The following is a 12837-nucleotide window of genomic DNA, read 5'->3' on the forward strand; positions in this document are numbered from 1 at the left end:
ACTGTACACTTAAGGTGCACTTCTGTGACACACACTGTGTGACTGATGAATGGGCTACTGTTTGTGTGTGATGGCCCTGTGAAGTCCAGTATTTTTCCTGGCAAACCGGCCCCCTGACACGTCTTGGTGCATAGGCACTGCCTCTTTCTTTGTCGTTGACTGTGTCATGTTGCAAGACGTGTGTTTCTGTTGTCTACTGCTCACAAGAGCTGGCGTGGAGACTAGTGTCAGGCAGCCCTGCTTTGTTAAAGCTGTTCCCAGTCCCTCGTTTGTACAGGCCGAGGGCCCTCACGTCCTAATGAAGTTAGTGAGAGTTGAGGGTGCTAAGTTACCCACAGGAAGAGCCTCCCAGCTTGCAAAAATCAGAGCTACATATTGTGGCTGGGATATTGATTCAGCAAGTTCAGGCTCAACCCTACAACTGCTTACTCACACAAGGAGGCCTTTGATGGAGCACCTCACAGGCGTGAGGATTTGTGGGATCACATCCTTGAATGGCTATATGCTACTCCCCATTTTCCCAAGCATCCTGTCTCCCTGTTATGAGTGGTTTTTGACTCGTATAGGGGCACATACACACTGAAGCCACCTGAATTTGTACTTTGCTTTTGGCAGTTTTCTTTTCGGGGGGAAGATGGAGGTGGTGGGAAGTTTGCACTGATTTTGTCTCACTTTCTGACACACGTTGCTGTGGAAACTGAATGAGTGGTTAGTCAATATGCCCCAAAATCCAGGTTAACTGTGAATAGGGTTATTGATTGATTACTTATTTATCTTTATGGATAAATTTCCCTGAATTTGTTTTGAATTCCTGAACCTAATAGCTATACTTATAAATTAGCTAAACTAAATCAATGTATTGTTTAGAGCTGGGCTTGAACCAAAACTCAGATCCAAGCAGCCCCACATACACAGCGGCCAGTATCTGGATCCAGATCTGTACTTTGGAAATCGTTCCTGTCTGCATGTGGCCTGAATAAGATCTCTGGGTCCAAATTTTTCTCCTGACATTTCACCGGCATTACACCAGGAAAGAGTTTGGCCCCTGGGATTTGTACAACCTTGAATTTTTGAGTAATTGAAATCTGGATTTAAATTTTTTGTACCTTGTTTTATTCGTCTAAAAACGAAACTAAACAGCACCCCTAGGCTGTAAGAAGTGGGAAACAGAAACACAGTATAAGTAAAGAACACATTTGCTGTTTTTATTGGTGCCTTGTAGGGCAATAATACTGAAAAAAGGGGAATGCAAAAAAACCCAGCATGGTGGCAACCCACATCTTATTTTTTTAAAGAGTACATCAACTCCTGGTTTTTTTATTTATTGTGGCATGAATGATAACATAAAACCAAAACATGAAAATATACAACTTATATTACACTATGTGTTATGAACAAAATATAAATCTATAACTCTATGTTATATTTACATAATTATTTATTTTATTAAATTTCAAGTGAGATGGTAGGTTGCACATACTTTGTTTTAAGCTCCAGGCATTTGATTGTCTCTATTTTATTTTCTATTTTTCTTTTCACTTGTAAAATCCAAAATGTTAGAAGGAGTAAGAAGAGCTTTAGAGCCAATGGAGCTATATAAATACTGTTTCAGCAAACCAGTGACAAAAAACACTGGGGAGTAGAGAAATCAGTCAGTAGAAAAAACAAACTTGACATGTTCTTCAATCTGGGAAACTGACAAGTTAAGATAAAGTTGAAGAAAATGTAAATATAAACCAAGCTAAACATCCATCCCATGCCCTGTGAGTTGAGGATACACTTGGATCCACATCTAATGAATTATGGTACATACATTTCCTTGCAAAATTGAAGATTCTATCAAGAAGTGGGCAGACAAAATATTTCATATTTGATAAACCATGCCCTTAAACGTATGATATATTATGCAGTTGCGATTAATTTTAGCGGCTGAATTCTTGCTAAGTGAGGTCTACGTTTCCACTGTGTGTAATTATTTTTGATGTTACAAACGTAATGTCAGAGTCTTCTTTAGCGACAATAACAGCTCATCTCTTTGGATTAAAAAAGAAAAAGCTTTGAAAATGTGCTGTAAAAAGGTTAAAGACAATTTACTTTCTAAAAAAATGATTTAATTAAAGAAAGAGTCTACTGCAGAAACCAACTCTTTGAAATAATGTCTATGGAGAAAGAATTTCTTCCATATGCATTTGTATTAAGAGGATTTGGTTACAAAACTAATTAAATTCTATAATAGTAGCTAGTGTTCTTTTCTGGGGGCCTGATTAATATAGCGGAACGGTTAAATAAAGATGTTAAATGCACTTAAAAATCCTACTTTACTAATATAAGGCATGAATAAATTCAGAAAGAATTATGTGTTATTTCATTGAGCTTACCAGTCAGTCCCTCAGTTTTTGTTCTTTTGACCCTCTTTTCCCCACTGCTGGTATTACTCTCTGAAGTTTGAGTCACATTGGAGTAAGAAGCTGCCCTGATTCCAGAGGAAACAAAACGTGCGACCAACACAAAAATTCTAACAAGCCCATCATTATATAGATTCCCAGGAAAGAGGCGAGCTAGGCCCACATATATGCTAGGCTTGTTGTGCTCTTTTAGGTTAATACTATCCTAATCTCTTCTAACCTCGTTTTTCTCAGTGTCATAAGGACACAATACCCAGGAAAAGAAAGAAACAAGATAAGAACTTCTTTTATAGATACCTGATTTTTTTTGTTTTGTTTTTTTAAAGATCAATAAAATAGGGTCTCTATTTCAAACCTGGGTGTTTTAATACTATAGGACATATGGGCGCTCTGATCCAGCAAAGTACTTAAGTACATGCTTAAGTGCTGTGTTGGGCTGGATCGGTTTCAGCATCGAAATGCAGGGTCTTTAACAAGCTCCCCAGGTTTGACCCAAGCCCCAGGTCCTACCATAGTCTCCCAGGTACAGGTTGGTTTGCAATAAAGTCAGCATTTTTTTTCTTTTTTAGCATTCGTTCTGAGTCTCAGGCAAAGACAACACAGAATGTAAAGCACGGCCCCCTCTCCCACACCTCCCCCAAAAGGAATTCGGTCACGTCACCCATTATGAAGACTAGGGCTTAGTCCTGCAGCCCTTACTCACCCACAAGTGCTCCTAGGCCCATTGGCTTAAACAGGGCTACTCCCATGAGTGAGGCCTTGAGTATCAAGCTCATAGTTTTTTGGGGTGAAATGCTAGTCCCACTGACGTCTAAGGCAAAACTCCCATTGACTTCAATGAGGCCAGAATTTTACCATGTATATTAAGATTTGCTCCAACCATGCCTGCCTTGGTGGCACCTACCTGGAGCTAAAACAAAGTATTCTCGTAGCCCGAAGTCATATAATTAAACCAAAGCATCTCTATAACATGGTGGAAATCAAGCAACCAGCAAATGTGAGGTGAATCCACAAGAGTCAGAAATAATTTGTTCACAAAGACAGGGAACAAATTAAAAAAAAAGGCAAATATCTGTTTTCACATTGTACATAATAATGATATAAAAACAATTGTCTATTTTTTTTCTTCTTGTCCAAACAGAGTGCTTAAAAAAATTGGCTCTAGATGACTGGTGTAATTAAATAACTAAAATGAGTGATGAGAGAGCAGAAGTTAATTAAGATTGAAAACAACACTTCCATTAATTCACTCCATCATAATAAACATCAGAAGTTGTCATGACAGGGGCCAAAATTAAAATGAAGAACTAAGAATGGGGTGAGCATGGGAAGAAGTGAGTTTTTTATATGTCTATATAAAAAAGCAGGGTTGGGCAGCAATTTTAAATATCTTAACAGCTTCATTTGCTGCACTGCCAAATCAGAACAGAATAAAATAAGGTAGAAAAGAGGGAAATAAATTATACATAATTTACTAATCTGGGAACAGCTGACCATTATTATTATTATTATAATTACCATTACAACACTAGCAAGAAGAGGCAGTTCAAATGAAAAAAAAATACAGTCATCAAATACAAACAAAACCAAAGAAACCCTCTGACATGGAGGATGTGATCAGCTACTCCAAGCGTAACCCCAGAGCAAGTCTTCTGAAAGCGAGAAAAACTGAAAAGAATTTTTGATGCAGAGGTGGAAATCAAAAAGGGAAACTAAAGAAAAGGGAGGGAGAAAAAAAGATGGCATGGGGGTGAAGCTATCACACAGCCAAACCGCTCATTGGAGTATTGTCCTAACTCTTAAATGGCATTTGTTTGTTTGTCATTTGCTTTGCACAAGGTCTTCAGAAGGAGCTTTACACTTCAAGTGGTATGTCTTCAGGCAAAGTAAGGCCATGATCCTGCAATTGGATCTGTGAAGACTGACTGCTCCAGGTCTAAAATTTAACTGGCTTCGGGGTCAGGGCCCTGAATCTACTGGTGAGAACTGTGGCCTGGATCCTGCAAATGCTAATGAGTGTAGTCCTTACTCACACAAGGAGTTCCAGTGATGCTAATGATGAGCGTCTTCCTGTGAGCAAGGACTCGTGATGTGAGCAAGGATCTGTAGGATGGCGCCCTACGTTCACAAACTGTGCCTCAATGGAAAGCTTTTCTCTGTAAAATGAGACCGCACTTCCTAGGACAGAGCTGCTGTTGGAAATCAGAGGTATCCTTTTCATGTTAGGGTTAGGTAATGCTGCTGCCTGCTGTCTTACCACATGAAACTGGGTGCACTCTTTTTAGAGAAGGATCAGAGTCAGGCACCAAAAGATGCTTTGTGTCACTATGTTTACTTCTTTCTTTGAAACAATGCAGAATTGTCAGTTAGCTCGCTGAAAAAACAATGGGCTAAATTCTGCCCAGGGTTATATGTGTGCAGCTCCACTGTCTCAAACGTGCATGCCCATGTGTAAACAGGACAGAATTTACAGGTGAGATGACTGAGGCACAGAACAACATTACCAATATCTGTTACAGCTTGAAGGAATTTATTTATTTTCCTGGGTTTCCAACCCTTTTGGAACCTCAAAGGCTCAGGATTTGTGGGCTATTCATCAAATTTTGCTGCCCACTGTGGATGGGGGAATTGCTTCATTGTTATTTTGTTCTTTCTCCGTGCACAAACATCCCTCTGATGCCTGTGGGTGTTCCAAGTAGGTAGAGAGAGCAGCGTCTCAGCCAAGATCTGCCTTATGGATCAGAGATCAGCACCAGATTCATCCATTTTGGCTCATTCTAGAGGTTAGTACTTCCAATTTGCCTGCCCTATTCTAAACAAGGGTCTGTTCTGGACATTTTTTTATGTTGCCATTTGAAGTGTAAATTAAAAGCAAAGGCTCCTTACAGACCAAGTTGTTTGGAGGATGTGGGATTTCATCCTGAATATGGTTTTTGCTCACAATGGTCCAATATTATTCTTATTAGTACCATAAACACGCACACACAAAAATCCAAGATCATAAAATATTTTTCTCTAAATTTTTTTATGTCTCTCTCACTTTCACCTGAGAACGGCACCTACAGTTTCCTTTAAAAAAAAAAAAAGAAAAGAAAAGAAAACAATCTCACCAGCTGCTGGTATATTAGGTTCTTCAAGGGATTGTCTAAGACATAACACTGTCCTAACTTAAGACAGAACAAGAAACAAAAGCAACCAACCGGAAAAATAAAATTGAACTAGTTCAGCGCTTTAGTACAAATTTGGCACTTGCTCAAAGACTCAGTGTGGTGTGCAACTGATGAAGAGAAGTCCTCTCTAGAAAGGAAATAATTGCTTGTTGGGGTTTACAGAAACAGACTCCCAACTCCCTTCCCCACCATACACACACATGCGTGCCTCCAACCCTAAATATTCAAAGGAGAAGGGAAAAGGAGGAGGAGGAGGCGGCAGAGGGGTAAAAGGAATTGTCTTTTTTTTTTCCTGTCAGGTGCATTACCAAAAAAAAAAAATTACTTCTCTTTAAACTGTAGCACAAAACAACAAAACACATTCACAAGCCACTTGTTGGCACTGTGTACCTGAGTGAGAATTTCTAGAACATTGTAGAACAAACAGCCATAAAGTTTATTTGAAAAAAAAATAATAATAAAAGGTCAACGGGTAAGACTTCAGTGCTTGGGTATAGCAGCTGAATTACTGGCATTATTTTACCCATAGCTTATTTCATTCTTTTGTTGGTGTTATCGACGTTTTCTTTCTTCTGGGCCTTTTTTTTTTTAAATGCAGGCTGATGTCTATTAGTCAGCTGATGTCCCAACTAGTTAAGACTAACAGTTAAAGTAACAGTCAGTGTATGAGAAAGTTAATGTGCTTGGCCACTGGTAAGGATAAACCAGGTGGGGCTTTTTTTTTTCCTTGAAGTCCTGTAAGGTCACACAATATTTGGACCCTTATCAGTTGGCTTGTCCTGCAATGTGATTTTCACTGTCACTGCCGTAGTCCACATCAGGGTCGTCCTCTTCTTCGTCGTACTCGTCGTAGATTTCTCCATTGATGTCATTGGCCTGCATCTCCTCTTTGATGTGCGGCTCCTCGCCTTTGATGCCGTAAGTGCTCTGGATGACAGGCATCCCGGGCTCCGGGCTGCTGGACACACTCGAGTGCTCTGATGGCAGATGGGGGGAGGGCATTCCTGCCATCGCGATGGCTCCTGGGTAGACTACACCGGCGGTGGCGATAGGAATCTGTGCTTGTTGCCTGTTGTTGAAAAATAAAAGGGCATTTAAATATGAGCAGGAGCAAAGAGAGTTCCTATTCCTATAGCAGGACAGACTATAAAGTCACAAGAACTATCATTATTGGGCTTGGTGGAGTAGATCCCTAGATGGTCCACACCAGACACCTCCCACCCATAATCTTCCAAGCTTTGACACTTGATCCTATGACTAATGTTAGGCTTGAACCAAATCACTGATTCAACCACCACCAAACTTTGGAGACGTTTGATCTGTATCTGAACTTTGGACCTTGCCTAAGGCGCAAGGTTCCTTACTGGGTGAATGGAATGTCTACGAGCACACAGCCAATGACAAACATCCTGCCACCCGTGGTCCAACGATTAAAAAAGATTCCCCCCCCCCAAAAAAAAGTTGCAGAGTGCAACTAGGGCCAGAAACAAACAGCAAGGTTTTGGTGTCAGGAGAGAGGTGGTGGGTGGAGGGAGTTCCCGAGGGAGTCTGTTGGTGGAATGGGGAAAAGGACCAGGCTTCTATTTGAAAGCCTGACATAGGCTAGGAATGTGGAGTTTATTGGAAACCTGATGGCTTGTAGGGAGGGGCACAAGCCTTTCTGGGACTCACGTGGGAGTGTGGGTAATCCCCAAGACCTCCATGTAACCTTGGAGGTGGCATATGCAATGTCCACAGAGAGGTGGGTGAGGAGAAGAGGGATCATTGATAGGTATGGACAACACCCTGGAACAGTGAGGGATATTGGTGAAAAGTAGATCCTCTCAGGGATGGCAGATAAAACTAGGAAAAGCCAGACTTAGACATGCATTGTTTTAAAATAAACAGAGCAACATCAGTGTTTGATACAAATCCTCTATAGGAAATTTAAGCCTTGGAAACATGTACAAGGTAACGAAAGCAGAATTATGTCAGGCCATCAAAATTCCTTTTTCATGTGGAACAGTAGCTGTGTTGTACCAGAGTTTATTTCCCTGGGAAGCTCCAGGGTCCTAACAAGCCTAGAGGTTTAAAATTCATGCTCCTTTTGTTTTCTTGCTGCATGAAGTAATTCCATTGCAGTAATACCCTTCAGTACATGCTGCATATTGTAATGTCATCAGTGGTGTGTCCATCTGTACTGAAAAGCCTTGCCACAGGAGACAGGGTGAAATCTCTTGAGATGAACATTTTTAATTAAGAATGAAACCATCCCCTGTTCCTGAGCCTGACTGTTCACTGACTGCCCAGTAAGCCTTGCACAGCACAGTGATCCCAACAGACTAAGCAGTCCCAAGCAACTGAACATTTATTTGGAATGATTTGCCACATTTTTAATGTACTTGCTTGTTGCTGTCCTAGGGAAGTCTGCTAACCTGCGAGCATCACTTCCTTATTTTCAAAACAATATAGTTGCCTCAACTAAGGGCTTAGCCTCTAAATAGGGAGAACATATTTTGCTTTTACTCTTAATTCAACAGAAAGACCTAGCGTTAGCATTTCTGCAACTAGCCTTATTCAGTGTTTTTAAATGGCTTTTCATATGTAATAATCGGAACACTTTGCACTCAAATGGTGCCGCTCATAGGCCAAACGTTTGTTGAGTTTCACAGTTCTTCTGTAATGTTGCTTGCATTTCATAACTGAAGAATAATATCTGCCACTCCTGTAGTGCTTTCCATCAGAGGATCTCAAAGCTCTCTATAGCCATTGATGTATTAAGGTTTGGGATGGCTCTGTAAGGTAAGCATTTTTAGCCCCCTTTTAGAGATGATGAGGCTGACAGAGATTAAGGGTCAGATTTTCAAGAGAGCCAAGTCCTGACTATTGTGACACTTGCGGACAGACTTTCAAAACTCTTGAAAATCTGGCCATTGATTTTGGTGCCTAAATCGTTCAAAAATCTTGTCCTAATGACTTGCACTGGGTCCTGCAGTGAATCAGGGGCAAAGCCAGGAACAGAACCTGACTTCCAGGATCAAATACTGATTGAAGTCAATGGGAGTTTTACCATTGGCTTCAGTGGAACCTAGATTTCACCCCCACCCTCCCCCAGTCCCTGCTCTAAATTCTAGACAAACTATCTCCAACATGTCTTGTTTTCAGATAGGGTACTTGTCAGATTCATCTGGAAAGTTAAATAATAATATTAAAACCATTGCAAGATTAGTTTAAAAAAATTGTAAAGCCATGCATGTCAGTGAGATAAGCAGTATTTGGGGGGGCTCTGTTGCCACCTATCTTTCTCAGAAAGACCCTCCCTCCTCATTTTTCTAATCTCTTGATGCCAAATGTTGGCTGACTTCCCTGTGTTTGTTTCAGTGCTTACTAGTGGGATCACTGAACCTGCCAGCACCACAGGGTTAAGCAGCTCAAATTTCTCTGTTGAGCTGCTTATTATAACAATGTACACTGTAGCTGTTCAAAACACTGTCTAAGGACACTTAACAGTAACGGGGCAGCTATTTCCCCCTTTACTGCTATTCATACCCATTAACTAGAGACAGGTGACCCGGTTCTGGTACAATAAACAAAAAGCATTCCTTTTTCACCCCAAAAAGGAAACCGAGCCCAGATTCCAATTTTTCTAAGGCTAGTTGACTATTTTTTTTAAACAAAAACAATAATTTTTTTGTGTAGCTCTGTGTATCCTGGACCAGCTGTGGAAATATCACAAGAACGTCTGTCCTTGCAATACTTCTGACCTATCTGTAGCCAAAACCAAACCGTAGTTGCAGAAAGAACCTTCCAGGCAGGTTTCTAGATGAAAAAGCAGAGAACTAAGTCTTGACAAACATACAAACCTTTGGATGTTTCTCTGAACCAATCCTCTTGAGATTTGAACCCCTCACTAGCATTCAGCTTACCACAGAGCAAAAGACTCTCTGGCACCGCTAATGCCCTCGGACTGAGGTAATCTCATCACATGTGACTAGCGTGAGCTGGTTGAGGATGTTTTACGCCTATATCCTCACTGACCTTACTAGCAAGGCTCAACCTGCCATGGGCATTCAGGTCTTCAGTAGCATTGCTGAGCAGTCTTTTAGCCGACGGCTTGCTGAACCCCTTGAATGTGAGCTAGTGTTTCTGGCCTTGGGAGCAATAGACACTATCAACAGATTAATTCATATAGATTCTGTAAAACACCACAATGAGAAATACTTAGCGCATATGTGGTACACTTCATCCGAAGATGTGGTCAAGATGAGCAAGTATTATCTCCATATGATAGATGTGGAAACTGAAGCCTAGTTGGCCAAAATTAAATAGCAGAAGCACGAACAGATCTCTTGACTTCCAGGTCACAGCTATATGGACCACGTGGCCTTTAAAGATGAGCTTCATATTATGTTAGTGTGATGGGGTGTATCAGGCCCTTTGAGGCCCCCTGCTGGAGGTCTTGCGGTCCTGCCACACCCCGCCCTAGGAAAAGGAGCAGTGAATGTGGGTCTTCCAGGCCTGCCTAGAAATGCTGCAGGGAAGCAGCCAATCAGGGCATAGCAGGCTCAGATAAAAGGAGCTGCAAGGGCTAAGCAGGTCAGGGGCTGGCTGGGACCAGAAGGGGGAAGAAGGACTGGAAGGCTGCAAAACTCCATTGGTAAAGAGGCCTGCGAGAGACTGTGCTCAAGCAGGGAAAAGACCTCTTTCTTTACCAATGGAGTTTTGCACCCTGACATAAGGGTGAAGAGGAAGGGGTTACATGGGAAGTGGCCCAGGGAATAGCAGCAGCACCAGAGTTAAAGGAAGCAGCACATGACTGTTATTTGCAGGTCTCTGGGTTGGGACTCAGAGCAGTTGGCAGGCCTAGATTTCCCCGGCCACTGGAGAAGTGGCCTGCGCCCCATAGAGAGAATAAGACACTGCATTAAAAGCCTAAGAAAGGGGCTGGGGATTTAAATAGGCCCAGCGATGGGCTGAAGACCCTGAAGCAGGCCAACCATATGTTGTACTTTATTTCCCCCAGAAGGGGACAGGAATTAAGGAGTAACCTGGCTGGAAAGCTGGGATACCACAGAACCACTAAGAACAGGGAGTCTTGTGGCACCCTATAGACTAACAGACGTTTGGGAGCATGAGCTTTCGTGGGTGAATATTCACCCACGAAAGCTCATGCTCCCAAACGTCTGTTAGTCAATAAGGTGCCACAAGACTCTTTGCTACTTTTACAGATTCAGACTAACACGGCTACCCCTCTGATATGTGACACCAAGAACAGAGTCTCCAGGGAGAAAGTGCTGGGGGCACTGCTCTATATCAGGCTACGGACAGACTTAAAGCTAGCCCAGAAGGGCCAAGAACTGAGCCCTGAGGGCAGGGCTGCAGCTACCAACTAGAGCATAGTGAAAGGCCCTGATGGAGTTTTGTTATCCCGGAAGGGGTTTGCTTGTTCCTTCACATATTGACTGTGTGGGACCTGGGCCACTGAAAACCCACCTGATGAGTTTAACAGCTGACAGGGGGCGCCAGGAACCGAAAGAGTGAGTGCCGGTTCACATTCAGCCGACAGGAGGCGCTCACAAGAGGTGAGAGAACTCCATCATAGTTAGCAACACCTTATTTACCTCATAATAAAATATGACGTTTACAGCTCTGAAACAAGGACAACCCCAGAAAAACAATTTCTACTGAAATAAAAGATATGACAGGCCCATACCCAACATTAAAATACTGCCTCATCTCTTGTCGCCTGTTGCGCATGATTGCCTTGTATTCGCCGATCCGCAATTTTTTGCCATCCACAAGACAGGTGCGCTTCGGCCTGGGCTTGTATTTATAGTCTGGGTATTTCTCCAGATGTTGCTTGCTGAGTCGGGCCTGCTCTTCATAGTATGGCTGCTTCTCTAGGTTTGTCATAGCTTTCCAGCGAGATCCTGTCACAAGAAGAATGAGAAATGAGAGCCCTGCCCCTTTTCTATTCAGAGAAGGACAAATAAGCAGATCATTAAGAACAAGATACCCCCGGTTCTGTGGCTTTGGGCTGTGAAACAGCGCTTTTAGATAAGGAGGGTCACAACTAGTTTTTATTTGGCAGGTAAACGTCCAGGGTATGCCCATGTGATGCAGGTAGCTTTGTACGTGGCATTCTTTCCTTTTTGAGTCAATATTTCATGGACACTGCTGCTACACATAGATGAGACATAACCCCAAGGTCCTAACCACAGTAATTATTAAAGCTCCCTGACACTTTTTAAAAGTAGGTTGCGAATCTCAATGGCTTGGGCAAAGTCATATTTGGCTATTTAGATTCTAGTCTGCCTGTGTTCCTCTGTAGTTTCATATAAGCATGGTACTCATCTTCACTTCCTGTTCTAATGTTCCAGTGTCCTACGAACTACCTACTGCATTCCACCCTGGGCTGGATTAAAATATAGGCACGCTGGGGCCTTGGTTCCTAAGATCAGGCTTACATCAAAGTCAAAGCTTTCATTTTTTTAAAACAAGTATCTTTCTAGCTCTCATGGTTATAACAAAAAGCTTGAAAACATGAACTGAGCATAACCAATGTGCTGAATTCTGCCTGAGTCTTCAGAGAGCCTGAAACAATAGCTCTGAGAGATATGAATTGTCCAGTACATCCCAGTGAGGTGTTAACTCCAAAACCCTCTACAGTGGGAAGGACTCTGTATATAGCAGGAGGTGAAGAATGCAGTGGGCCTGGCTCACCCGTTACAGAAATAGCTGCGAGAGGGCTCCTCTGCTTTTACCTCTGCCTCTCTGGGGCCAGAACAAACACCTGCTGCTACTCCTGGGGTGAGGTGGGATGGGTGAGAAGAAAGGGCCATGTCTTTGCCTTTCTCTATCTGGGAAGGAAGTTCCCTGCCATCAACACACCATTTGGGATCAGGGTTATGATGTGGGGCTGTGGCACCGGGACCCTCATGTTGTGGTGTGACTAGGGCCCTAGATTGCTCCCATTCAAGCCTGGTGCAACTGCTTCTGAGGTAGAATTTCAGTGACAAGAGGACTAGTTCCCATATATTCCCATAAAGTACCAAGCTAGAGTCTGGTTCATTGGGATGAAAGGTCCTACTTAAGTATAAGGCAGTGGCTCTCAACCTTTCCAGACTACTGTTCCCCTTTCAGGAGTCTGATTTGTCCTCTGTACCCCCAAGTTACACCTCACTTAAAAACTACTTGCTTACACAGTCCGACACAAAAATACAAAAGTGTCACAGCACACATTAAAAAATTGCTTTCTCATTTTCACCATATAATTATAAAAT

At 42.3% G+C, this 12837-nt stretch overlaps 1 protein-coding gene across 48 annotated transcripts in view; it reads right to left on the bottom strand.

The window, feature by feature from the left end:
• Window positions 1-1203: 1203 nt before the first annotated feature.
• SOX5 (SRY-box transcription factor 5) overlaps window positions 1204-12837 on the bottom strand; it is an 862257-nt gene continuing 850623 nt past the window's right edge. For all 48 annotated transcript variants that reach the window (XM_039544018.1, XM_039543816.1, XM_039543795.1 and 45 more), the window contains 2 exons: window positions 11268-11484; window positions 1204-6644 (listed from right to left, as the gene is read on the bottom strand). In XM_039544018.1, the coding sequence (XP_039399952.1) occupies window positions 6341-6644; window positions 11268-11484 (521 nt within the window). In that variant the 3' untranslated portion in view covers window positions 1204-6340. The remainder of the gene's footprint in view (window positions 6645-11267; window positions 11485-12837) is intronic.

The sequence above is a fragment of the Mauremys reevesii genome, linkage group 1 (genome assembly GCF_016161935.1).
Source record: "Mauremys reevesii isolate NIE-2019 linkage group 1, ASM1616193v1, whole genome shotgun sequence".
Taxonomy (NCBI): domain Eukaryota; kingdom Metazoa; phylum Chordata; order Testudines; family Geoemydidae; genus Mauremys; species Mauremys reevesii.